The 23,347-nt window shown below is 36.3% G+C and overlaps 4 protein-coding genes and 1 long non-coding RNA gene across 6 annotated transcripts; 2 read left to right on the top strand and 3 right to left on the bottom strand.

Annotated features, from left to right (window-relative positions):
• Positions 1 to 371: 371 nt before the first annotated feature.
• Positions 372 to 2,777, bottom strand: LOC111327174 (uncharacterized). The gene has a single exon (XM_022931290.2). It carries the CDS (start codon positions 2,732 to 2,734, stop codon positions 1,976 to 1,978), a length of 759 nt encoding a protein of 252 aa, XP_022787025.1. The 5' UTR covers positions 2,735 to 2,777; the 3' UTR covers positions 372 to 1,975.
• Positions 2,778 to 4,065: 1,288 nt separating this feature from the next.
• On the bottom strand, positions 4,066 to 6,942 carry LOC111327171 (uncharacterized). Its single transcript, XM_022931287.2, has one exon. The coding sequence runs from the start codon at positions 6,258 to 6,260 to the stop codon at positions 5,484 to 5,486; it is 777 nt and encodes a 258-aa protein (XP_022787022.1). The 5' UTR covers positions 6,261 to 6,942; the 3' UTR covers positions 4,066 to 5,483.
• A 146-nt stretch (positions 6,943 to 7,088) lies between these two features.
• Positions 7,089 to 23,277, bottom strand: LOC111327167 (N-sulfoglucosamine sulfohydrolase). Of its 2 annotated transcripts, none has more exons than XM_088738418.1 (5): positions 22,911 to 23,277; positions 20,993 to 21,144; positions 19,935 to 20,121; positions 18,086 to 19,009; positions 7,089 to 13,812 (listed from the first exon to the last, which is right to left on the bottom strand). In XM_088738418.1, the coding sequence occupies exons 1-5, from the start codon at positions 23,176 to 23,178 to the stop codon at positions 13,754 to 13,756; spliced, it is 1,590 nt and encodes a 529-aa protein (XP_088594544.1). In that variant the 5' UTR covers positions 23,179 to 23,277; the 3' UTR covers positions 7,089 to 13,753. The 2 variants fall into 2 exon arrangements, with proteins under 2 accessions (XP_088594544.1, XP_088594545.1); XM_088738419.1 differs by having other exon boundaries at positions 16,738 to 19,009.
• LOC111327168 (ELAV-like protein 3) lies at positions 7,204 to 8,930 on the top strand. The gene has a single exon (XM_022931285.2). The coding sequence runs from the start codon at positions 7,204 to 7,206 to the stop codon at positions 8,281 to 8,283; it is 1,080 nt and encodes a 359-aa protein (XP_022787020.1). The 3' UTR covers positions 8,284 to 8,930.
• On the top strand, positions 19,004 to 21,372 carry LOC148720167 (uncharacterized). The gene is made up of 2 exons (XR_015993164.1): positions 19,004 to 19,735; positions 21,001 to 21,372. It is a non-coding gene; the product is annotated as an uncharacterized LOC148720167 (long non-coding RNA).
• Positions 23,278 to 23,347: the final 70 nt, after the last annotated feature.

Genomic DNA, 23,347 nt, shown 5'->3' on the forward strand with positions numbered 1-23,347 from the left:
GCCTGTTTGTATTATCTTCAACCTGTATTGAACAGTTACTTTAAAAAGGAACCACTCATGATACTAGAAATAATCTCTCATGTCAAATTTTTCCCATGTTTATCTCTGGAAATCAATGTAAGCACTGTTAGTTCAAATGTTCTCAACACTTTCCAGATTATCTTTCTTCTTATGATTGTAAGGAGAAAATAACCTTTTTCATCGGGTTTCACCCCCCTTCTGTGGAACCTGCATTGCACCTTTAACCTGTTGTGAGAGGTCAGTCAGCAATTCCCTGTGTGTGACTGCCTATACAGGTGCAGCTGTACTTTGTGCTGACGTGATTGTTTTGACTAAACACTTATGCATAAGACAATCTGGAATCCTTCAAGTAAGCTTAAAAGGTTTGTACTTTTTAATGCCATTTCTTTGATAAATGAATGCTACCTAGCTTTTCCACATGCTACCTTGAAATGGTGTCTAAAATTGTCCACTCGTGTCCCAGTATTTACTGATCATTTGTGATATACTGGGTTACCACAACAATGCTACATCATCTCAGAAATGCCTGTCATTACATACGCAGATCCAGAGGAGGGGTTGAAGGGGTTGCAACTCCCCCTTTGAGCAGGAATTGTTTCTTGTTACTTTGTTTGATTCTTAAATTAATAAATGAAATCGTTTTTTTCACAAAGTTGTTTCACTTCCACTGGATCCCCTTAAGAGCTCACATCAGAGGCACTAGGCCATCACTTGCTTTCCACACCAAGGGTGTTGAAGGTTACTTCAATAGTGTGCAACCCCCCCCTTTCAGAAATTCCTGGATCAGCCCTTGCATTGAAAGAGCAGTATTATAAACTCAATTTAAATAATTTATTTCAATTTCCAGATCGATCATTCTACCAAGTTTTAAATTTTCATATTCCATTCAGAGCAACCTGAATTTATCAAACACTTGTATTGCGTCCTAGTGAAAATTAAGATTAAATATGATTTTAAATTGTAGCCTTCTGTAACTGTAACCTCCAAAAGTTACTCAGAGTGGAGAAGACTATTCGAACGCACAGTCTAAAATGTGGTTAGGTAATCAACATATATAACAAAGAAAAATAAAGAGATCGGTGTGTAATCACGGATGAAAAGGGCGAAGTAGAGATTGAAGATTGCGAAGTTATCATTGACGGTTGTAGCTGAATTTGTTCGGCTGAATTTGTGTGGTTCGAACTAAAAGAAAATACAGCAGGAACTAAACTAGTAAATATCTCTGAGAAATGTAACACTAACAATGAAGTGAACTGAAAGCCAGAAATAAACCAATGTACGTACCAAAAAGAGAAAATATCTTCAATGTAAAATAAAGAAAGACTTTGGTCTAGCTCCTAGTGATAGTTTAGCAGACAAAATTTAGTAGTATCAACAGCAACTAATAGCGATGAAGTATGAAATAAAATATCTGACTGAAATAAGATTGAAATTAAGCAATAATCACTAACAAACGAACATAAGTGGCAATGTATACGAGCTACGCGTTCCGAAACTAACAGTAATGACATATTAAGTATCCAGTGACTGTTGAAGATGCACTCTTGTGTAAATCACATCGTCTCATACCTTCCTCTTCTCTTTCAGAAGATCTCATGCGTCCTGTTTTCTTACTAAATGATTGATACAGGTTACCAGTTGTGAAAGGAATTTTATTCCAAATGACAAATAAATAATATTAGAGAACCACCTTTTAAGAATAGAAAGCAAAGCCCATGCAGACAAGATCATTCCTTCCATGAATTCCTTCCTTCCCAAAGAAGAAGTCAAGGGGCGATGGAAGTTGGCCTTCTATGGGAGGGGTTTGGAATGTCCCATTTGAATCCGACTAAATTCACAACAGAGCTGTAACATTTTAAAACTCCCCACCACTATGCAGGGTAGTAAAATAGCCAAAGCAGTCCCAGTTTGACAGCTTCACGTGAGAGAGAATGCATGAAAACCATTCCATTTTCTACTGATGTAAGAAGTCTTTCAGCACGTCATTCACTTTGGTGGAATCTAGTGGAACTTTAAACGATTCTTTGGTTTTCAGAACGTCTTCCTCTGTGAACACTTTCCCACTTTTCAAATATGGAAGAATTTTTTCCTCAAACTCTTCTGCTGTACATTCAGGGTGAAACTGGACTCCAAGAATGTTATCGGCAAATAATACCATTTCGTGTTCACAACTGTTGGAACTAGCGATGGTCTTGGCATCTGGGGGAAGTTCTGTCACGCATTCACTGTGTGACTCCAGCAAACCTAAAGGACCATTCTCGAACAGTTTAGATACAACTGGATTTGTATCGCTGCTGTTGTGGGTAGCCTTCACGCTCTCGGTTTGTAAAACGAATTTTCCCGAAGGATTCTTGCCCACAACTCCACCAAGAGCTTTCGAAACGAGCTGATGGCCGAAGCAAAGACCAACTAAACGTTTGGAGGGTGATTTTTTCGCCAAGGTAGCTATAAATTGCTCGGTTTTTCGAATCCATTCTTTATTGTCATTGACTGAATAGTGGCTTCCGGTGATGATGAACCCATGATATTTATCGAGATCTTCCGTTGAGGGAACTTCTCCACCGCAAGCATTGAATCCCCTCCATTCCTCATCATCTTCACGATGGTAAAGTTCAACATGACGTTTGAGCATCACGTCTCTTCCTCCCCATTTCTCTGCATCCTCACAGAGCAAAACTGCAAATCGTTTCTGTTCCATTGTTTCAGAACTCATTGTTTTGTTCAAGAGCGGTACCTACCATTATCACGTGACGCCATACACCACTTCACGAGTGCGTGACCATCGCCGATGTTACGCAGGTCACAGAGTTGTCATGCAATCTTCGCTTGCGAATGAGTATTAATCTTGTTCAGTGCAAAGAGGATTTCCATACAACCCCATACTTGATCATGAAAATACTTCTCTGTTAATTTCGTTTTCGATTAAGGAAAAGGAATGCAAAAACCAATAGATTACCTGATGGTAAATTTCTTCTTAGATTTATTCAATGAAGCTAGTCAAATTTCATATTGCCAACTCATTACTAGTCTAAGTGGTCACTTATCATTAAAGGATTTAGACGTGAAGGGATAACTTTGGCCAAAAAAAAAATTAAAATAAACATTTTTACCTTTGGATGAAATGATGAAATGATCCTCAAAGGTGAGGTGCAAATTGCATGCCAAAGTTCAGTCCGGGGGTGCAAAGGCCCCATTACACTTGGCCTTTAACCATGCCAGTGGCCAAATCTGGTTGCTCAATTAGTGGTAGCACCCTAACAATATCCTGAAGGCACAGGTCTGACCCACTCAAAGCCTGAATTTCCCAGGCTCCTTTCCCTTCAGTTTCTTCAATTGCAGTTCACCTGAAGCAGTTACTTCCCCCTTTACTTGTTTTGGGAATTGTTCATATTCATAATTGATCACCCCCGTGTATGTCTACCAGGCCAGTATCAAGAACAAAACAGTTACTCCAAATAAACAATTTTTTGAAATCTGAGAGGGCATAACACAAGGAGGCTTTCTTACACTTGTCATTTCTTTAGCTCACTCTCACTTTTGATTGTTGCCACCCTGTACTTGCTAAGAGCTTGACACAGTCTATAAAAAGTTATGACAAATTTTTTAAAATGAAACTTAAAAAAACAAAACAAAACAATAACGCTCCCATAAACTATCTGAAAAGGAATTATATTGGAACAAAGATCAGAATTTACAAAATCTTACCATAGTCACATAATGTGATAATTGAATAAAATCTTGCATTCTGATTGGTTAACAGAGTGAGGAATTGCAAGTTGAAAACCAGGCTAAGTGATATTGTTTTGCATATCTTATTCCACACTCAGATAAAAACAAACTATATTATTGCTGTTTCCCTTTTTATTTTTATTAAATTATAGGATTCAAGGAAAAACCATTACCTGACTTGTGAATTCTGTATTAAATTGCACTTGAAAATAAGTTTTTTCATGCAATTCAACACAGAATTCCCTCATCAGCTAATGAATTTTCCTACAGAATTAAGATACCATTAAATTCATAAAAATCATGAAACAAACCATGTTGATGAGAAACTTTTATTAAGTTAGCACTTTATCAAAATAGAGGCTTGTTGTCTTGGAATATTTATTAGAAAAATACCCAACACCTGATTAAAGACTGAGGATTGAAAAATATTTGCCAGCTCAGTACCTACACTTTCACCCTTACGATATTTTATGTTTACACCCTTTGAATGACAATAGGTCTAAATCTACTGTTGATAATCTACCAAAGTATTGATTGAATTACTGGCACTTTAGCCTAGTCTTGAATAATTCTACTGAAGCTTTATAAAAAAAAAGCCACACAAACACACACACACACACACACCCATACCCTTGACAATACTCCATACTCCCAACACCACATCTAAAATTGTTGAAATTCTTAGTCAGTACCAGACTGCTGGTCTGCACTCACAATGAACTAAATCCAGGAACACTCTGGAAGACTCAAAATAATTAAAATACTACACTATCAATACTACGATTATCAAAAAATCTTGGACTAGCATCATAACTTTAAAAACTTGAAATTGCCGAGGTAAGCACAAAGTATAACCCAGTGAGTGATGTACATCAGACCAATCAGCCAAGTTGACACTCTGAGTACTTTCAATTAATCCAAGCTAGTTTAGGATGAATGTCCCAGAGATGTCTAGCTCACAAGGTCCAAGTGTGTTGTTAGCTCCTTTTAAATATTTTGTTTGGGGTTCGAAAAACCCAATCCACTTTATTTAACTTCTCTAGATCCATTTTCACTGTCACTATATGCACTGAGGCCTACTCAAAGCTAAATAATTTTTCATTGTGGTTGAAAATTGCATAAGGAACCTTGCCAAGTAAAAAAACCAGAGGTGGAATTCAATTGGTTTGGAGCACAGTAAAAAAAGAAACAAAACAAAAAAATAAAAACAAAAACCGAGGGCTAACACGTGCGTGACATACCTAGCTAGAATGTCACTTAATACATTGTAAAGTAGTACTGTACAGCAAGTGAAAAAAAAAAACCCAATCCTGGCCAGCATCACACAACAGGCTGGTTAAATTAGAAAAGTCGTAAAACATGAAACAAGGGAACAATTTCTTTCTTGTTAAAACCACAGTAGTCGTTTCGGAAGGAAGTGGTCCAAAAGTGTGATTTACATATTGTACTTACCCTTACAGAAATGTTCCAAGTAGCCCACATACTTAACTACAGAACCTTAACCCCTGGATTCAAAAATACATGTTCGATCTTTTGCTGATGATTTACTTTTCAGATCCTGATTAGAATTTTCAAAATGTGTCGAGAAATTTACATTCACTCCTGATAGTTCACATACATGTACCTTAGTCCCCTTTAAAGATGTTTGCAGCAATATTCTATTGCCTACACCACAAAAATGGCTGACTATGCAATCATTTTCTCTCGATTTGCAGAGCTCTGTCACCAACATGTTAAGAATCCCCTTTAGAGAGAAACTTCTTCAAGGCAGCCGCCATCTTGGATGAATCAAGAGGTAGAAGAAGAGACTCCTCGCAAAGTTTCTTTCCATTCTCGTCGAGTCTGCCTTTACGGAACAAATCAGGAATCAGATGATCTTTATAATCTTGCACAGTAAATTCTGGATGCGCTTGGATCCCAAAAATGTTCTCAGTAAATTGGATCATTTCATGATGGCAGGTTGCTGATTCAGCCAGATTTGTAGCTCCGGGGGGTAGAGTCGCTACACATTCACCATGGCACTCCAACAAGCGAAGAGGACCATTAAGGCTTTCGATTAGTTCCTTTATTGCTTTATTTCCTCGAAAATTCTTATCTGTTTTGACTTCTTCGCTCTGCAGGACGAATTTTTGCGATGGATTTACCGTGACTTTACCACCCAGAGCGGCTCCAATTAATTGATGGCCGAAGCAAACACCTACGATGCGAACCTTGGATGAATTCACTGAAGAAGAAATAAATTCCTTCAAATCATTGATCCACTTGATATCATCGTTTGCAGAATGGGGACTTCCCGTGATAAAAAAGGCGTCAAATGTATCCAAATCCTCTTTGGAAGGTACTTCGCCTTCAATAGCAGCGAAAATATGCCAATCCTCGTCCTCATTCTTGCTTTTGAAGATGTCGACATATCGCTTTCCTATCGATGACGCGCCACCCCACTTTTCGTGGTTATCGCAAACTACAACACCATAGCGAGTCCCATGACAGCTTCCTGTGCTTGATGTCATTTTGAATCGTCGTCTAACAGCGGTAGTAATCGTTCTGTGCTTAAACGAACGCACAAACAACGGAAATGAAGAAAGTGGGTTGATTTTCAAACAACTTCAAAATTTTACAAACGTTGAATACAGTCCATAAACGCGCCAAGTTTTGTTTTTTTACCCGAGGCTAAAGAAATTAGGCAATAAAATAAAACAAAATAGCAAAGCGACGATAATTTAACAAAGCACTGAATATGTACAATTCGTTCGTGAAATGACCGAATAGTGTACACCTTCGCACGACATAAACAAAAGAATAACCGATCGTTTTCGAACGATGTTCAGGCCCTACGCATCTGTCAAAGTTTTAGAGCAAAACCTCTGGCTTTTTTTTGCTTTAAATTCAAATTCTCCTTGTTTTTAAGTGTTGAAATAATCCTTTTAGCCACAGATCAGACATACTATTCATCCCCTTCATAGATTTGAAGCGTGCGAAATTCAGCTGCAATTTCCGATTTTCCGGTCCTTTGTAATGCCGCCGACAATCTCATCACCCCACCCCACCCAACTACGTTTCATAAACATCTTCGAAACTTGCTTTTTTGCCCTAGGGATGAACTGCCTGCAATTCATATCCATTGAATTAGACGAAAATATATTTTAGAGTACTTTCCCTCATCATAAACCTCATGGATAAACAGAATACTGATCTGTGATGAAAAGAAATTGCTTAGCCCTCCCTGGTGGGATAGTTGTATTGAAGCTAGAGGGTGTTTAATTTAATGCAAAATTGTATACAGTCTAACCACGTGGAACATAAATAAGTTTTACCGCCACCTCTGACAGTTCATTTCTCATTCGAATTTTTGACGTTCGGTCGAGTCAACGAGACGATTGAGTTCATTTGGTGACCCTGTAATTTATTCCTTATCTTTCCAAGAGTTCCCCTCTTGCTTTAATTCTTTTCTTGATGTTGGACAAGATGAATGATAGCACAGTTCCCGTGCAGATGAACGGCGAATCTCTGGAAAACGGCACAGATCACAACATGAAGACAAATTTGATCATCAACTACCTACCGCCTTCGATGAGCGAAGGGGAACTCAAAAACTTATTCGGTGAATTCGGAACCGTGTCGAGCTGTAAACTCGTACGGGACAGAGTATCTGGCAACAGCCTTGGTTACGCGTTCGTAAACTATGAGGAACCTGATCAGGCAGCAAAAGCGGTCAGGGAATTAAATCGGCTGCGAGTTCAGACCAAGAATATCAAAGTGAGTTATGCTCGACCCTCATCAGAGGACATAAAAAATGCCAATCTGTACATTAGTGGACTACCAAAGGCAATGAACGAGGAACAGCTAGAGGCACTCTTTCATAAATATGGTGAGATTATAACATCAAAAGTTCTCAAAGACGAAAACTCCGTCAGTCGTGGTGCTGGATTCGTTCGTTTTGACAAGCGCTCTCAAGCGCAAGCTGCGATCGACGCGTTGAATGGCGCGCAGATTCCGGGTGTAAGTCCCTCGGAATCTTCTAAACTGACCGTGAAGTTTGCCAATCCTCCGAGCAACAAGCCTCAGATTCCGTTTGCCTTTCAGTCACCAATCGGTCTTACTCCGCCGCAAATTCGTGGAAATGCAAGATCACCGTTCAGCGCTAGCGGAGTAGGGCCTCTGTACCACCAAGGCGCGAATTTTCGCTACTCGCCGCTCACGTTTCTTCAAAGCCCAAACAACAACACCTTTACTCCGAACGCTCTTGTCCCCGGCAGTTACTGTGTTTTCGTCTATGGCTTACCGTCAGACAAGGACGACGGAGGAACGACGAAAGTTGACCCAGAGAAGCTTTTGTACAAACTATTCGCTAAATACGGTGCAATTTCTGACGTGCGCGTGAAGAAAGGCCAGAATTTTGGCTTCGTTAACATGCAAAACTATGATGATGCTCAACAAGCGATCGCCGGTCTACACGGACACCGAATAGCTGGACACGAGGATAAACCTCCTCTTCAAGTATCGTTTAAGACGCCGAACGTCAAGAAGCAATAAAAATGGGAGCACTTTGACAAACTTGAATCATTCGCCGAACATTCACACGAGCCAGAGTGCCAACAAAGATGGCGAGTCGAACTAGTCTCGCCCTTCCTTCCGCCCCACGTCAAGCTTGCTATCAAAGCTTTGATTTTTTTTCCTCTTTTCGTATTTTTCCCCTAGTTTTCGTTTGATCTTTTAATCATAGCCCAGGTTAGGGAAAGCGATATTTGCTGTTTGGCAAGGTGCTTTCTTCCGTTAAAAATAGTTGGAAAATTTAGATTTTACTTTGACTTTGTGTGTTAATTAGAAAGGTAAATAGAGTCCGTCTATATGAGGTATACCGGAATTCTCAGAGATCAACCAAATTTTTGACCAATTCTTGATAATATTTTAGGCAGGATCTTAATTTAAGTGCACTGTTTGTTTGGTAATTCGAGCTATTTTCTCGATAGAAACTTCTTAGTTTTTGTGAGACCATGTTCGTAGGTGTTTTGACAGTTCGGCATAATAGCACCGGTCTTCGATTTCTTTGGTTGAATCCTTATTTACTTTGCTGTATTTTTGATTTGTCGTTGCGATCGTTCTTTCCGTTTTGGATTGAGCATTTCTACGATCATCTCAGTTTTGTTTTCATTAAATTTTTCTTCTGTTTTTCGTCGTGATGATTTTGTTTTATTTTTGTTGTGTTGTCTCCAATATTTCTTCTCTGTTTGATCTCTACGATTTATTCATTCTGCCCTCCGAGTGCCATTATTCGAGGTAGCCGATAAAATTACCAATTTCATTTGTTCAAAATTTTGTTGATTGGGAAAAATGCAGAAGATAACATTCTAGAATTATTCGTTTGAGAAAAGATTATTGCTTTCGCTTTTGTGTCGAAAATATTAATTGTTAGATTCCTTGGGGGATTCATTTATTTAACTTATTTCTCTTGCTAGTTTCCCTTTTTTATCTGTGCCATGCACAAGAAAATTATAAATGTTTAGAATTTGCTAAAGTAAATCCACTCAAAAAATATCCTAGTTTACTCAAGTGTTACTGTAGCAAGCCATTGGAGTTCAATTTACTTTCAGTTTCATATTTGTTTTCTCAGTTTTCTAATTGATGCAGTAGAATTTGTAGAAAGATGTGATGGGAGTTAGGGTTTTCATTTGAGTGGGCAACCAAACATTGGAACATTTGTCAAAGGAAGCAATCGTCGAAAGCCTGGTTGGAAAGGATCCAAGCAAAGGAATATGAACGAGGTAATCATCTCTTTAAAAATTGATGAACACTGTGCCACAAGGTTTATCACTAAGATCAGCAAAGATTAAGAATGCTATGCATGATTACTTCATTTTTTTTGTTGTTGTGATTTAATATTTTTTTTTAAATGTGAAATTTTCTTGCAAGGCCAATTTTATCGTTTTCTCTTGGTGGGTCAGATCTTGAGTTGGAAATCTTTTACTCCCAAACAGCTGCTTTCACAAAGTGGTTCATTTCACCAAATTGTATACAGGTGTTATGAACTAAGTCAAAAAAAAGAAAAAAATTAAAAATGAAATTAATCATGAATCAGTTTTGACAAGCTGGCAGTGGGCTGGGTGGGGAAAAACGTGTAATGTGATTGGCTGAAGAGAATTCATTTCATTAAAATTAATCTGCTATTGTGTGTGAAATGCCTGCTAACAAAATTGATTTGGGGAAAGAAAATAAATATTTAAGTCCGTGTTTCTGTAAATTTTCTACCCTGTAAGTAAAGCATGTTTTTTAACTAAAAATCATTATGAAACATTTCATTTACTATTTGCACAGATTTTTCTGTTGTACAAAAAGAAATCTATTTGTGGCTACCTATGGAGTTTTTTATCAGAAAAAAAAATACTCCATTTAACTGGCTTTCTTTCAAATAACCACCACATAGTCATGTCTATTTTGCTTATAACCTCCTGAGTTGATAGAAAGAAGAAATATTTGCAAATGGTAGCTTTTCAATTAATAACAGATAGAGAATGTGTACATTTTTATTTTTGCAGTAGAGCAGAAAGAAAGATCTTAAAAACATTTTTATGAAATGATAATGAGAGGGATCAAAAGCAATTTTTATAGAATTTCAGATCCATCATATTCAATAAGAATATTCCACTTAACTGGAAAGACATTTCTACATGACATTAAATTTACATGATTGGTGACTATTTTTTTTTTTTTTCCTGATCAGTGTAGAATATATTAAGACTCTGCCTCTAAAAAGGTTTGGGTGAAGAGATGATGTTGATTTTCATTTCATGCGTGGGTGTTTTTCCAAAGCTTTGCAGTTCAAATTTCATATCTATGTTACTAGTAGATCTCTGCATTTTGAGCATGGTAATTATATGCATAAGTAATACAAATAGCTGAAGTTGAATTAGTGTAACACTGAACTTTATATTTGAAAATTTTTGTGAATGATTTGTAAGTCAGAACCCGATAGCTGTGTTACCATGGTTATTAGCATCGTAAAATCATATATTTCTACAACATCTGCAATCCCTTAAAAAAGATAAGTATTCACAGCAATCTACAAAAATTTTATTTTTCTTTGTGTCTCTGTCAGATCAGTAACTTCTACAACAATTTTTTAATGCAGTTATTGGAATGCAGGGCTGTGGATTGTAAACAATTTATTGGCATGTCAGGTATAGGGATTCACTGTTTGGTCTAGACTTCTTCCAATCAATAAAATGCTTCCAACAGAAGGAAATGGGCACTGGAGACGCAGCTGGTGTTTCAGTAATTAGTGGGCTCATATCCCCTGATTTGCAGAGTCAATAAGTGCACCACATCTTCACAAAGCAACATATGTAGTTTTCTGAAAATAGCAAATGCATGTTTGATGCAATATGTGATAGGCAGGATTATTGTGACGGTCATGTTCCTCAGCAGGTTGTCCGATAAAAATATAATTGAAGAAAGGAATGATAATTTTCATTTATATTCAAATCCTGTTTTAGTTAAGTTTTTCATTACACCCTTTTTTTGTAAGTAGAGGATGTTTGGTCTCTGAAAAAAAGTAAAAGCATTTTAAATTTTAATTGATCCAGATCAAGGAAAAGTGTGTCTTTAAGAGAAATTTGAAGGTAATCAAATAATTCTGTACATGTTTGGGAAAGTGAGACAGCAGTCTGTTATCATTAGATAAGATAAATTAACTGAATATTCATGGTTGTATTTTATGAGAAGAAAATTGACTTAATTTTTGTTAATTTTGTAGAACTGAAGCAGTATGTTTGGTTTGGCAACAACATCAGTTTTGCCATGGAATACTTTAAAAATTATCCAAGAATTTGTTACAACATTTGTATCTAAATCAAAGGAGATTCAGCAGGTTACTGTAATGTATTTCTATGAAGAATTATCCCTCCTAGTAATCCATCAAACAATTTTTGTTTTGAGCCCAAGAATAAACTCTTGCTGGGCAATATTTTATACTTAACTTAAACCTACTAACAAATTACTTAGGTATTTTCTGTTGCAGAAAATTTCTTGGTCTTACATAATGGGATATTCTCAAGGTTAGTTTTCATTTCACCAAAACAAACTAAAGCTCAGAAAAATAAATTCATGCTCTACTATTTTCTTAGGGGAGTCTACATTAATGGTAAAAAATGAACATCTGCTTTAAAGGTGAATGTAAATTTCCCTTGCATTGTAATCATACATTCAGAGATATTTTCAAGAGCAAATAAAAATATTTAAAGAGTCTACGAATTATAGAAAAAAATGGTTTTCTGTTTTCCTGCTGCCGATAGAAGTGGAGCAATTTCCTGAAGTATGTTTTAAGTACGAAAACAGTATAACCTGACAAAATCAAAAGAGAAATCAACTGTCTGTAGGTACAGGTTACTCTGTATTTCATCAAGCTAATTGACCTTCTGTGAAAGTATTGTTATGAAAATTTCAATGTAAAAATGTAATTGCTTGTGGAATAACAATGATGGCACCTTATGTGTGAAGCTCTTCACGAGTCCTTTGAATATATCCATAGGATTAGTGCATTAAAGAGACCGCAGTAAATTAATTCCTAAGATGTTCTTGCTTTAAATATTCAGTGTGAAAATCTGTCTGCTATAACTTGCTTTCCTGTTCCAATGTTTTTTTTTTTTATTAAATATTCATATGGTTTAAAGTTTCTTTTCTTTACATTGCAAAGTTTTAAATTACAGGAATAAAAAATTTAGAAGGAAGATTTTCATGATAGCTTTCACTGACAGTAATAGCTAAACCCCCCTGGTTTTGTTGTGGTAAATATCAGCTTTTATGATTATAAAAATTACAGATATATGTACAGAAATATCCTAAATTTGGGGTAAATTATGAACATCATCTTTGTAAGGTCTGTGGTAGATTCAGCATGGAAGTTTGAGAGCCAGAAACAAAAACTTTTAACATCATTCTGAGCAGCTGAATGGAGATCTTACATATTGTGAACAATTTCCTCAATTTAAAATGGGCAAAACATAAAAAATAAATATGATTTTTCTTATGTTATTTGTATAAAATATAGAGAGGGTAGTTGAATGAGACAAGTTGAAATGTTTACCATTGTTCAACTGCTACCTGGTGTATTCAGAGAGATGGTTTCTGGTTATACCTTTTCTGTATTAAAGATATTTTACAAGCTTAACTACAAATTAAGATAAGAAACCATTTGCATAAAATTTTGACATTTATTTGTGTGCTCAACATAATGTACATTGATTGCTAGTGAAGATTTATGGACCTTTCTGAACTGATAGCTAAAAATCTGAACAGTTTAAGTGCTATAAAGATTTGATTTTTGTGATGGTGGGAGTTTCATTTTCTGAACTGTCCAAGCAAACTAGAGAGGAATTAAAGCAGAATGTTCTGTGATTGTTGAAATTAAACAGAATGACAGCTGCTTCAAATAAAGCTGTCAAAGATCAATTATGTCAGATGTGAGAGATCTAAGTATATTCTGCTTTGAATAATATCACAACTGAAGAGACAACCAGGTCTATTTTCACCCGATGTTAAAAGTTTTAGAATTTTTCATGAAGAAGGCTAGAAATTTTTGTATGAAATTTTCTACAGAGAGCTTTCTCTTGTTATTAAGATGAAGTTTTCTCAATGTAATACCAAAAGTAAAATATAATGGAAGTGGATATCAAACAACCAGACATAACACTCTAGCCATGATGCAGTGAAAATTTTAAAGGACTTGGATCTTGTTTTGCTGAATGATGGATATCGAAAAGCAACACCTCATAAAAAAGCCGTTTTGGAAATTCATTCTACATGTCATTGCAGTTGTACACACAGGAAGTAACATTATCATGAAGATAATACCTTAGGATAATCATTACCCTGGGATATTTGTAAACATGACGAAATCCTCTAAGAGCATTAACTAGACATCTACTTAGCCTGTGTCACACCATAATTAAATAATCACCCAATTCCATGGCTTAGGAAGTTATGAGCTTCTTTTCATAATCACCTGGGGTCATGTATAAACTTGTTTGAGATATTTCCAGTTTCTTCTGCCAGGGGGGTACTTGCACCCTGCAGCAGGAACAGGAAAAGATACATACCCTATGAAAAACAACCCCTATGCTGAAATTGGCTTTTTTTGTGCATCAATTCTATGGAAAATGGAAAGGTGTAATGTAAACAATGTCAAGCTAAAAGCATGTGGGAGGGATGCAATTTCCCAGGGAACCATTAAGCTTGACACAGAATGCCACTGAATGGATAAGAATCCCAATAGATGCATTTACCTTATGTATATTTTATCCCACAGCTTTGAAATGTTATTGCTTTGAAAAAAGAAACTATCAATCAATGCCCAAAGTGCCTGTCTTGAAATCTGCATATTTATCCTTTGTAATTATCTTGAAACAAACCTCAAGGTAAATTCTAATTAACAAAAGGAAAGTATTCCTTCATGGAGAAGAGAAGTTTTTCTTATTGTCTTTTTAACCTAGAGGTTTCATTGAATGGATGGTAGATATATTGTTTCCACTTTTAGCACAATAGCCATTATGCTTGTGGCTTTTTAAGTATTCTCACATGGAAAAGTTTCCAACATTAGAGAATCTGGCGTGAATGTTTTCATATTTTTTCATTTTATCTATTTTTCCAAACCTAAGCAGAATTAGATACAAGGTGAAAAGCTAATTAAAAGTAAAAAATATAACATTTTCAAGGGAAGAAAACTTACAATACAAAATTACACCACTTAAATTAAGTCACATTGTACATAAGAAGGAGAAGAGAGGGGCATGTCTAGATAAACTAATATTGTGGCCCTTAAATTATGTCAGTATAAGCTTTTATGTCTTGCCTAGGTGTAATCAGCTCCCACATTCTCATTAACTGTTGACTGGGATTGTTGGGAAAAAATCCCAGGGAATTTTGAAATTATTAGTGTTAGAAGACTAACACTAATAATTTAACCTCCTTGCAAAGTTTTGTACTAGATTTTTGGTGAAATGGCAATCTTCTCTATTAGCAGTTATCTTCCTCAACTAAAAAGTAGAACTGATGTGGCTTCTAATTTTTCTGCTTTCTTGACAAAATAAAATGGTCAAGGCATAACATTCACTAGTGATAAAAGTAAAGCATGTTCATTGCTTAGAAATATTTTTAGATTTGCATGTCATAAAGAGGAAGTACTCTAAGATTAAGGCAGCTTTGAAAAAGCTTAAATGCTCAGGAAGCTGAGGCAAAAATAATACTTTACAGTCGCCTTAATTGCATGACATTGTTTTATGAAAGCAAAACTATCAATATTTTTTTTTTTTGATTGCACACTTCATTAATTTTGTCTGTCACATTGCACAACAATGGTAATCATGGAAACTAGGTTTCAATAATTGATTTATAATTATTTTTGAAAGGAGAACAGAGGATCACAACTTTGTATTTACATTGCTTCAAGCAAACACTTAAGTCTTACAAGGAAAGTCAAACATGTTGGTGTGATTCTAGGCTGTAAAAACTTTGGAGTTGATATTAATGTTTGCACTGTCAGTTGACACCAGGAAAAAGTAAAGAAATTCATCATCTATTTCCTCCTACCCCAGAATTTCATCAATGAACAGCTAATTGGCTTTTCTTAACAAGTAATCATTTTCCATTAATTTTCAGGTGAAAATGCGGAATGACACAGTACATCAGAGATTATCAACACATGCATTAAAGTTTTGAAAAAATCAAACCAGTCAAAATTAGCTAGGCCTAAAATATTAATCAAGTTTTCATATCTTAGATCTATAAATTTTGAGGGAAGAAAAGGTTTCAGCTAAAGACAATGATGGAAATGAAATTATACATTTCAAAGTCAATTTTTCCCCTGGAATCCTAAAATGGAAAAAAAAAAAAGATGCAATCTCAAAGCTATTTCAAAGGTTTGCAATTCATCACTGTCCCTTTAGTGTAATTTATTATGAATTCAATTTATCACTTCAGAATCTTTTTCTTCATTCTTTATCTTTTTCTTCAGAATCTACAGAATCGTTTTCTTCATTCTTTGTGTCAGAAAAAGATGTGAGACTATTTATGCTATGTGTCTATAGTTTGTGCCTGAGTGTTTAAGTCTTGTTGTGAATCATGTAAAGTTTACATGGACTGTATACTCAGTGAGGATAAAAGGCTTTACTGTGAGGTTCACTCAAATTTCTGTTTGATGTTGTAGTTGATTTAGATTAATAAGATATTTTACTGTCTGGAATAAATGATGGATTCCACTCAGAAGACTGAAAAACACATGTGAATTGTACACTGGGCCTATATTGAAAAACACATGTGAATTGTACACTGGGCCTATATTGCGAAACACATGTGAATTGTACACAGGGCCTATATTAGAAAACACATGTGAATTGTACACTGGGCCCATATTGAAAAACACATGTGATTTGTACACTGGGCCTATATTGGAAAAACACATGTGAATTGTACACTAGGCCTATATTGAAAAACACATGTGAATTGTACACTGGGCCTATATCGAGGGATCGACGTAGAGGATGATTAGTAAAACCCTTCATTTAAAGTTCCACTAAGACACTTTGTAATTATACAGAAAAGATACTTGTTTACAGTACTAACACCACATTCCCCTCAAGAGGTAAAACTAATTGTCCACTCCATCTAAATCTGTAAAAATGCTACTTCAACTTTAAGACAGAGCACTTGACAAACATCATCAATCAAAATTGATTAGAAAGGGGGGGGGGCGCAATTTCCAATGTCATCACACCAAATGAAAATGATTGCTGTTGATACAAAGTTGGGTTTTGATAATCAGACTTGTGTATACCCTTGTGAGGCTGAATAAAATCCAATCTCCTTATCATTTCATAAAGGGTGTTCACCAAGGATACAAGGTTTTGTTTAGGTGGAATGCTGGAGGGAGGGCATGTAAAGTTCATCTACAGATCCCCTATGCTATGTGAGCTTCTTTGTCATTTCTCAGGCCCATACCATATTTGGTGGATCTTGTTCTTGCCTCTGCCAAAGGAAATTACCACTGAAACTTCCATTCACCCTAAATAAAATGCCAATTCCAGCATTTTATTGGGTTTGTCCAATAAGGTAGAAAGTGTCTTTCTGCAAGACTTGAGTGTCAGTATAAAGGCCTTTTAAAAAACTTGCAAGGAAATGGAATTGGGTTGGTAGGTTAATTCCCACCAGCCCCTTAAGTATTATAATCTTAAACAGAAGGATGTTAAGATCTGATGGAGAAAAGTCAGGCTTAGGAAAGCTCCTTGACTGATGGTAGCTTTCTTGGAGGATCAACATTCGCAAATTACTGAAGCTGAGATGTTCACTGGTCAAATTATAATGAAGGAGCATAATTATGTCCGAATGAATGCATTTATTTCATGCTAGATTTTGCATTCTCGTTACCACATTGAAAATCTGAGACACAATCATACAATTAAGTTCAATCATTTTCTTTGGTAATGACTGAAACTATAATAAGTACTCTGTCCAAATTGATATTAAGTGTTCCCACTATGATGGGAGAGACAAAACACCCCTTATTATTATGATTCTTACAATAGTTCCTTAAGTGACAATCAACAAAGCCTTCAAGGGGATGCCAACTGTGAAGTCCATGTGCAAAATTCACACTGAGTGAAAGAATTCTGTTCTAGAACTTTTCAAACAGTCACATAATGTAGGTGGGGTCTAATCATTGGAGAAACATCCCACACAAACTGTGCCTCAATCTTTTTTCTTTTTTTTAATTGCTGGTACCTGTTGTGTTTTCCGGGTCAAATCTTGCAGACCTTGATGAAAATTCCTGCATGACTCCAAGAGAGGAAGATACATGTTTCAACCCCACATTTTAGTTAATAGGGAATACAAGGATTTGTGAGAAGCTAAAGTTGATTGAATGAAAGTCAGCTCATGTCCTGCAGAATCATTAATTTTATAACTTCAGCTGAAATGAATGGCAAAAGTTTTGCAGTTTTCAGTTAAGAAAGATGGGTGAAATTTCAAACAAGGTTCACTTTTATTCCCCAACTGATAGTCATTGCTGTGGCGATGCTGTGATAATTTTCTTGAGCACTACTGACAGCCTTTTTAGTAAGCTATGGTCTACTTGGTAAAAAATTTAATTACAAAACTTATCCTGTAAAAAACCAATTCACTATTGTCCCCCAGCCATAACAAAAATTCACTTTCAATCTCTTTACCTTCTTGAAACAAGCAGTGAAGAGAATTTTGTCAAATTTTCAAAAATAGCTACAAAAATTACCAGTACAAAAATTTCAGATTTTTTTTTTAAATCAAGTGCCATTGTCCATTGACAAACACACACCTGTGGTGGGATATCTTCCTCTGTTTTCTAGAACACTGCTTGGTGAACAAATCCATGGGTCATCTGTTTCATTTTGCCATGCACTTAGCTTGCCGTGTAACTCCATGACAACATCCTGATAGGCAGGTTTACCATAGAGGTTTGTCAGCTCCTCTGGGTCACTTTTAAGATCATAAAGTTCCCACTGAGGTCGATAATAATACTGATCAAGTGTGCGAAACCATCTGGTTGGCTCACCCTCCTCTGTGCGATTCAGAAGATCTTGATAAGTGGGTGAGACAAAGAAGTCTTGATCAATAGGAAATGGCATCTTGTAGTTGAGGTTATGTATCAGTTTAAAGGATGTACTTCGAATGACTCTCATTGGATAATACATTGTCACTTCATGTAAGTTGTGGCTAGCATAGACTGTATCCCAACCAGATTGTGGTTCCTTTTTTAATATAGGTAACACTGACTTCCCTGTTAACTGTACAGGATTGGGTCCCAACAGCTTGTATGAGGGGTAATCAAGTCCAAACCAATCCAGAACTGTAGGAACTATATCCAGTAGACTGACCATAGCATCACTCTCCTGGCCCCAACGTTCAGGGGTGTAAGGTGATGATACAAGGTATGGCTCTGCCATGCCTGGATCAAACAGGTTTGTTCGACCAGTTGGGAATGGTATGCCATTATCAGAGCTGTATATGACTAAGGTGTTGTCTTCAAAGCCTGCCTGCCGAAGCTCCTCTAAGATAAGCCCAATGCCCTGATCAAGGCGACTAATTGTTGTATACTGGTTGGCAATGTCTTGTCTAGCTGCTGGAGTATCTTGTATAAAATATGGTACAATCACATCCTCTGGTGAGTAGTGTAATGGCTTCCAGTCAGGAATAAGCCCCATGCCTGTTTCACCATTTCCAAACTTCTCACAAAAGCTTCCTGTTCACACGATGAAGAAAATAATTGGATTAATAGATAATTGCCAATAAGTTTTTACAATAAACACAAAAACACACTAGATGGCAGGGGTTTCATTAAGGGCCAGGCACCTGGTGAATTGATCGATTGTAAAGATGGTTTTGCCCACCTGGTTTTACCATCTGGAAGGAAGTTTATCTTATAGGAAGTTCAGTTCTTGAAAAAGGTTTTGCCTGCCTTTGAAAACCAGTTGCTCTCCTGCTGAAAATGTTAATGGAACCCCTGATGTGGACTGTTTCAATGAGAGATAGACTAAGGCATAGTGGTCATAGGTAGGATTGTCCACATTATGCTGGCATACTGGTAATTTTGAGCATAACTATTCTCCCGAGGCAGAAGAATCAAGCTTTCTGCTGGCCAAGGATATCACCCATGAATCAGAAATTAGGGCAAAAAAAGAAAAAAATTAAAGGAGATGATCACCAACTTGAGAAGCTGTTGATTGTTAAATACATTCTCCTTGTCAGCACCTTAAGAAATGTGTGGAGAACAGTATGGAAAAAAAATGCACACTGGTGTGGGTTTGAGCTCTGTCAAGGGGGAGTCAGAGTGATTGCGTTCTGTTCTTTACCATTGTGCTAGTTCTGATCAAGAGATATGAATGCATGGTTACATGAGCCTGGCTAAAAGCTGTGAGGAAACCTGCCATGGATCAGCCTCCAATTGGCCACAAAAGATAGAATACCGGTAAGCTTGAGCAGCAGAGTAAATCAGTTCCATAACCGTACAGGGTTTGATTTGATTTTCTGTAAACTCTCCTTTGTTTCAAACAAATGAATTTATCAAGAAATAAATGTTGGAGTATGCACCCTCCACAACTGAAGAGTTAAAAGGTAATACTGAGTCATTACCTATAATATATTAGTAGCTATTCATTTAAGCTCACCAAATTCAGGATGGGTATGTCCACATCGATGGGGATCATGAAAGCCAATGTATAAAAAGAAAGGACGTGAGTCTTTCTGAGATCCTTGGAAAAACGTGTGTGTCAGTTCTTTAATGTAAGTGATGTTGCGGCCAACTTGAAGTATAGAATGACCTTCTTCTGTGTAAGCAAATTCAAATGGATAAACCTATAGAGAGAGGAAAGAAATTAAGAAATTGATTATATTAATTTTATATAAAAAAAAGCATCATGATTTGCTCTATGTTTGATTCAACACACCTGTAGTACCCATATGTCCCAAAAATGCCTGGAAGAAAATGTAGCACTGCATTACCTAAGATTTTACCAGTGGAGGACTTTCCAAATTTATATAGCCTCATGTACAAAATAGCCAACAGACAAGAAGAGTTCCAAGAATTCAAGACAGTTATGCAATCCCAAACACAGCTGTATAACTTTCAAGATTTCTCCTAATCTCTTACATGTTTAAATGAGGCTGTGTAAACTCGAAAAATAACAATTATTATAATGTTCATTCACAATCAATAAAAAGTGAAAAGGAGATAAAAGAGGTTATCCCTTTCTAGTTTATCTCCCGATAATAAAATAGATTACAACATTAATTTAGATATAACTATATATATATAATACATCAAAAATAAGAACTTAGCGTTAACTAGCAAAATTTACGAGGTGACTTCTCAGTTTGTTCTTAAAATATTCAAATTTGCTGCCTCAGCGATTTCCTTTGGCAGATTATTCCAACTATCAATTATACGTATAAAACATGAGTATTTGGAACTATTTAAGGTCGCTGATGTGAACTTAAGTTTAAAATGGTGATTGGCTCTTAAAGGCCAAAAATCGTGAGCAAAAATGTTCTCCATCCCTTTTAAAACAATCATATTTACATACTTTCACCTAAATACACCTAACAAACAACAAGTGTCCTTGTAGTATCTGTTGTTTTTTAAGATATCTTTTTGTCTCCTCAGCCTGGAAAATATGCTACATGTCATATTAAATCCTAGATTTTTACATTTTATACAATAACTTACTGTTTCAGGTCCAACATGCTTCTTTCCAATAATTCCAGTTCTTACATTTGCCTTTTGTAGCAGCAAAGGTAAACTTCTAACTGCATCAAATGAATTAAAGTGATGAACATCCTGGTGAAGACCATACATACCATTCTGATGTTGAGGAAGACCTTCAACCAAAACATCATCAAAAGTTGTTTCACAGTTCATATGTAAATCTCACTGAGATGCCAATGAAATTATGAAACGTTCATTATTGGAGTTGTTTTTGGGTGCAAATGATTTGACTCATCAGTGTTCTAGTACCTTGCTCATCATTTGGTAGACATCCTTTTGCTTTTCATAGAACACTCCTAATTATATGCAAAGTTGAAATACATTTAATAATGAGTATTTCATGGCTAGTTGAGCAGTTTCGTGTGTAATTACTTAGTTGCTGATGGTAAATTCTGGTTTGGTATGAAAACAATTCATTCTAGCTCAGTTTTCAGCAGAGCCATGAGGAGCTGAACTGCCCAACCTCCCGCCCAAAAATTGTGTGGGTCCTATCTTGAACGCTTCATCATTTTTCCCATACCTCATTTTCAAGATACAGGGAAAACACAGTGCTCGAAATTAGCGGTCATCCGGTCGTCTGAGACGACCAAAAAGTTTACTGGGCAACCAATTTTTAGTAAAATTAAGAGGCTGGTTGTCCGGGGAAAAAACAACGGACAACCCAGCCAAAAATAGAAAATCAATTAACCATAAATAGCACCTGACCTACGTGACGGTTTTGTTTTGTCAATGTCCGGTAGTGTGAAGTTAATAATAATTTGCCTCAGCTAAGTGTTTTCCTGTGTATTGGATATCTGTAAATTTTATAAAACATTGCCAGGTACGAAAATGTAAGAGACAAACACAAAGTTTTTTGTCTGGAGGTGATCAAGATCAAAGATGCCATTTTGAATATGCATATGCCACAACTTAAACCCAGACTTGTGCGAAAACCATTGCCGCACTCTAAGAGCTATGGGATTAGTTCACACTTGACTGCCATGTGATTTTCTACTGGGCAACCAAGGATTCATCAGGGTAACCAAATTCACAGCTTTGGTTGCCCGGCTTTTGAAATAGGGACAACCTGGATTTTTTTTAATTTCAAGCACTGAAAACATGTTTTGATTACCACTTTATTAATGACTTTTTAAGCTTCAACTACTGTGGAATCAGCAAAGGAGAAGAGTTTCTTTCCTGTTAGGTCACTTCCAGTTATTTCTATCTCTATGTCCCTGAAGAGTTCTTTAAGTGTATAATTTTTTCTCTTGATTTTTGTCCTATTGCTGCCTTAACTTAATAACCCCCCTCTCTTCTCAATAAAGGGCCCTCCTTCCAATAAGCGTCCCTCCTTTTAGCTAAATTTTAAAATAAGCACGCAGGTTTTTATCAGAGGAAACGCATTATTCTAGAGGCAAGCAGGCAATGGATAACTCTTCCCCTCACAGCCTTCAAATCAGTTATTATATCAAATGGGCTGCAAACGTATATATTTAAGATCAATGTAGTCACTACCAAACCCCTCATGGAGGTTGCTTATATTTGCTAAAGCATTTTACATATTATATATTTTGTATTTAGGTCAACTTCAGTGTGACATTGCAGTATTTTGATGTCTTAAAAATAGCCAATGAGAAATGAAATCACACATTTTCTAGGTATGGCCTTGGTTTCATTTTCAATAAATGTGAAGCTGATTAGCTAGCTGCTTAATATGCAAATCATATGGACTGGAAGTATAAATAGGTAACTCTCTGAAATGTTTTAATGTTTAGATGTTTTTTTAAATGTTTTAATGTATTAATGTTTTTTTTAATCGTAATTTTTCTCCAAACATATTAAATTACGCGAAATTTCGTCATTGAAAACATAAAAAACTAGAAAATATTACAAATTTTACCTGTTAGAATAGTAGACCTGCTTGGAGAGCAGCTACTTACAGAAGTGAAGGCTTTTCTGAAGATTACACTGCGTTTCCCCAAAGCGTTTAAATTTGGAGTTTTGCAGACCATGTTATCGTACACCTGCGTTTCGAAGCCTGCATCGTCTCCAATAATTACTAGGACATTCTTTCGTTCATTTGATGTCGTTATTGTGGAAATCGAAGACAATAATATGAGAAAAGTGGTTACATTGGGAAGGCGAAATATTATTCCAACGCCTGCCATTTTGCAGTGTTGTTTGTCACAAGGTATTAGATTCCAGATCCCTCACAGGTATTTCGCAAGTAACGCCTTGAGGAGCGCCTTGAGATTTCTGCGTTTCGAGGCGACCAAAGCGCTCCCGTGGCACGCATTTCGGATTTGTGACTGATCTGCGTTTCGAAGCCTGCATCGT

The sequence above is a fragment of the Stylophora pistillata genome, chromosome 11 (genome assembly GCF_964205215.1).
Source record: "Stylophora pistillata chromosome 11, jaStyPist1.2, whole genome shotgun sequence".
Classification (NCBI taxonomy): Eukaryota; Metazoa; Cnidaria; class Anthozoa; order Scleractinia; family Pocilloporidae; genus Stylophora; species Stylophora pistillata.

Excerpts from the sequence above, each read along its gene's own strand:
- LOC111327174 (XM_022931290.2), bottom strand. The coding sequence starts at position 2,734 with ATGAGTTCTGAAACAATGGAACAGAAACGATTTGCAGTTTTGCTCTGT.
- LOC111327171 (XM_022931287.2), bottom strand. The coding sequence starts at position 6,260 with ATGACATCAAGCACAGGAAGCTGTCATGGGACTCGCTATGGTGTTGTA.
- LOC111327167 (XM_088738418.1), bottom strand. The coding sequence starts at position 23,178 with ATGGCAGGCGTTGGAATAATATTTCGCCTTCCCAATGTAACCACTTTT. Across the intron at positions 21,145-22,910 it reads CAGGTCTACTATTCTAACAG|GTCTTCCTCAACATCAGAAT; the intron begins GTAAAATTTGTA and ends TTTTGGTTGAAG. Across the intron at positions 20,122-20,992 it reads AGCATGTTGGACCTGAAACA|GTTTATCCATTTGAATTTGC; the intron begins GTAAGTTATTGT and ends CTCTCTCTATAG.
- LOC111327168 (XM_022931285.2), top strand. The coding sequence starts at position 7,204 with ATGTTGGACAAGATGAATGATAGCACAGTTCCCGTGCAGATGAACGGC.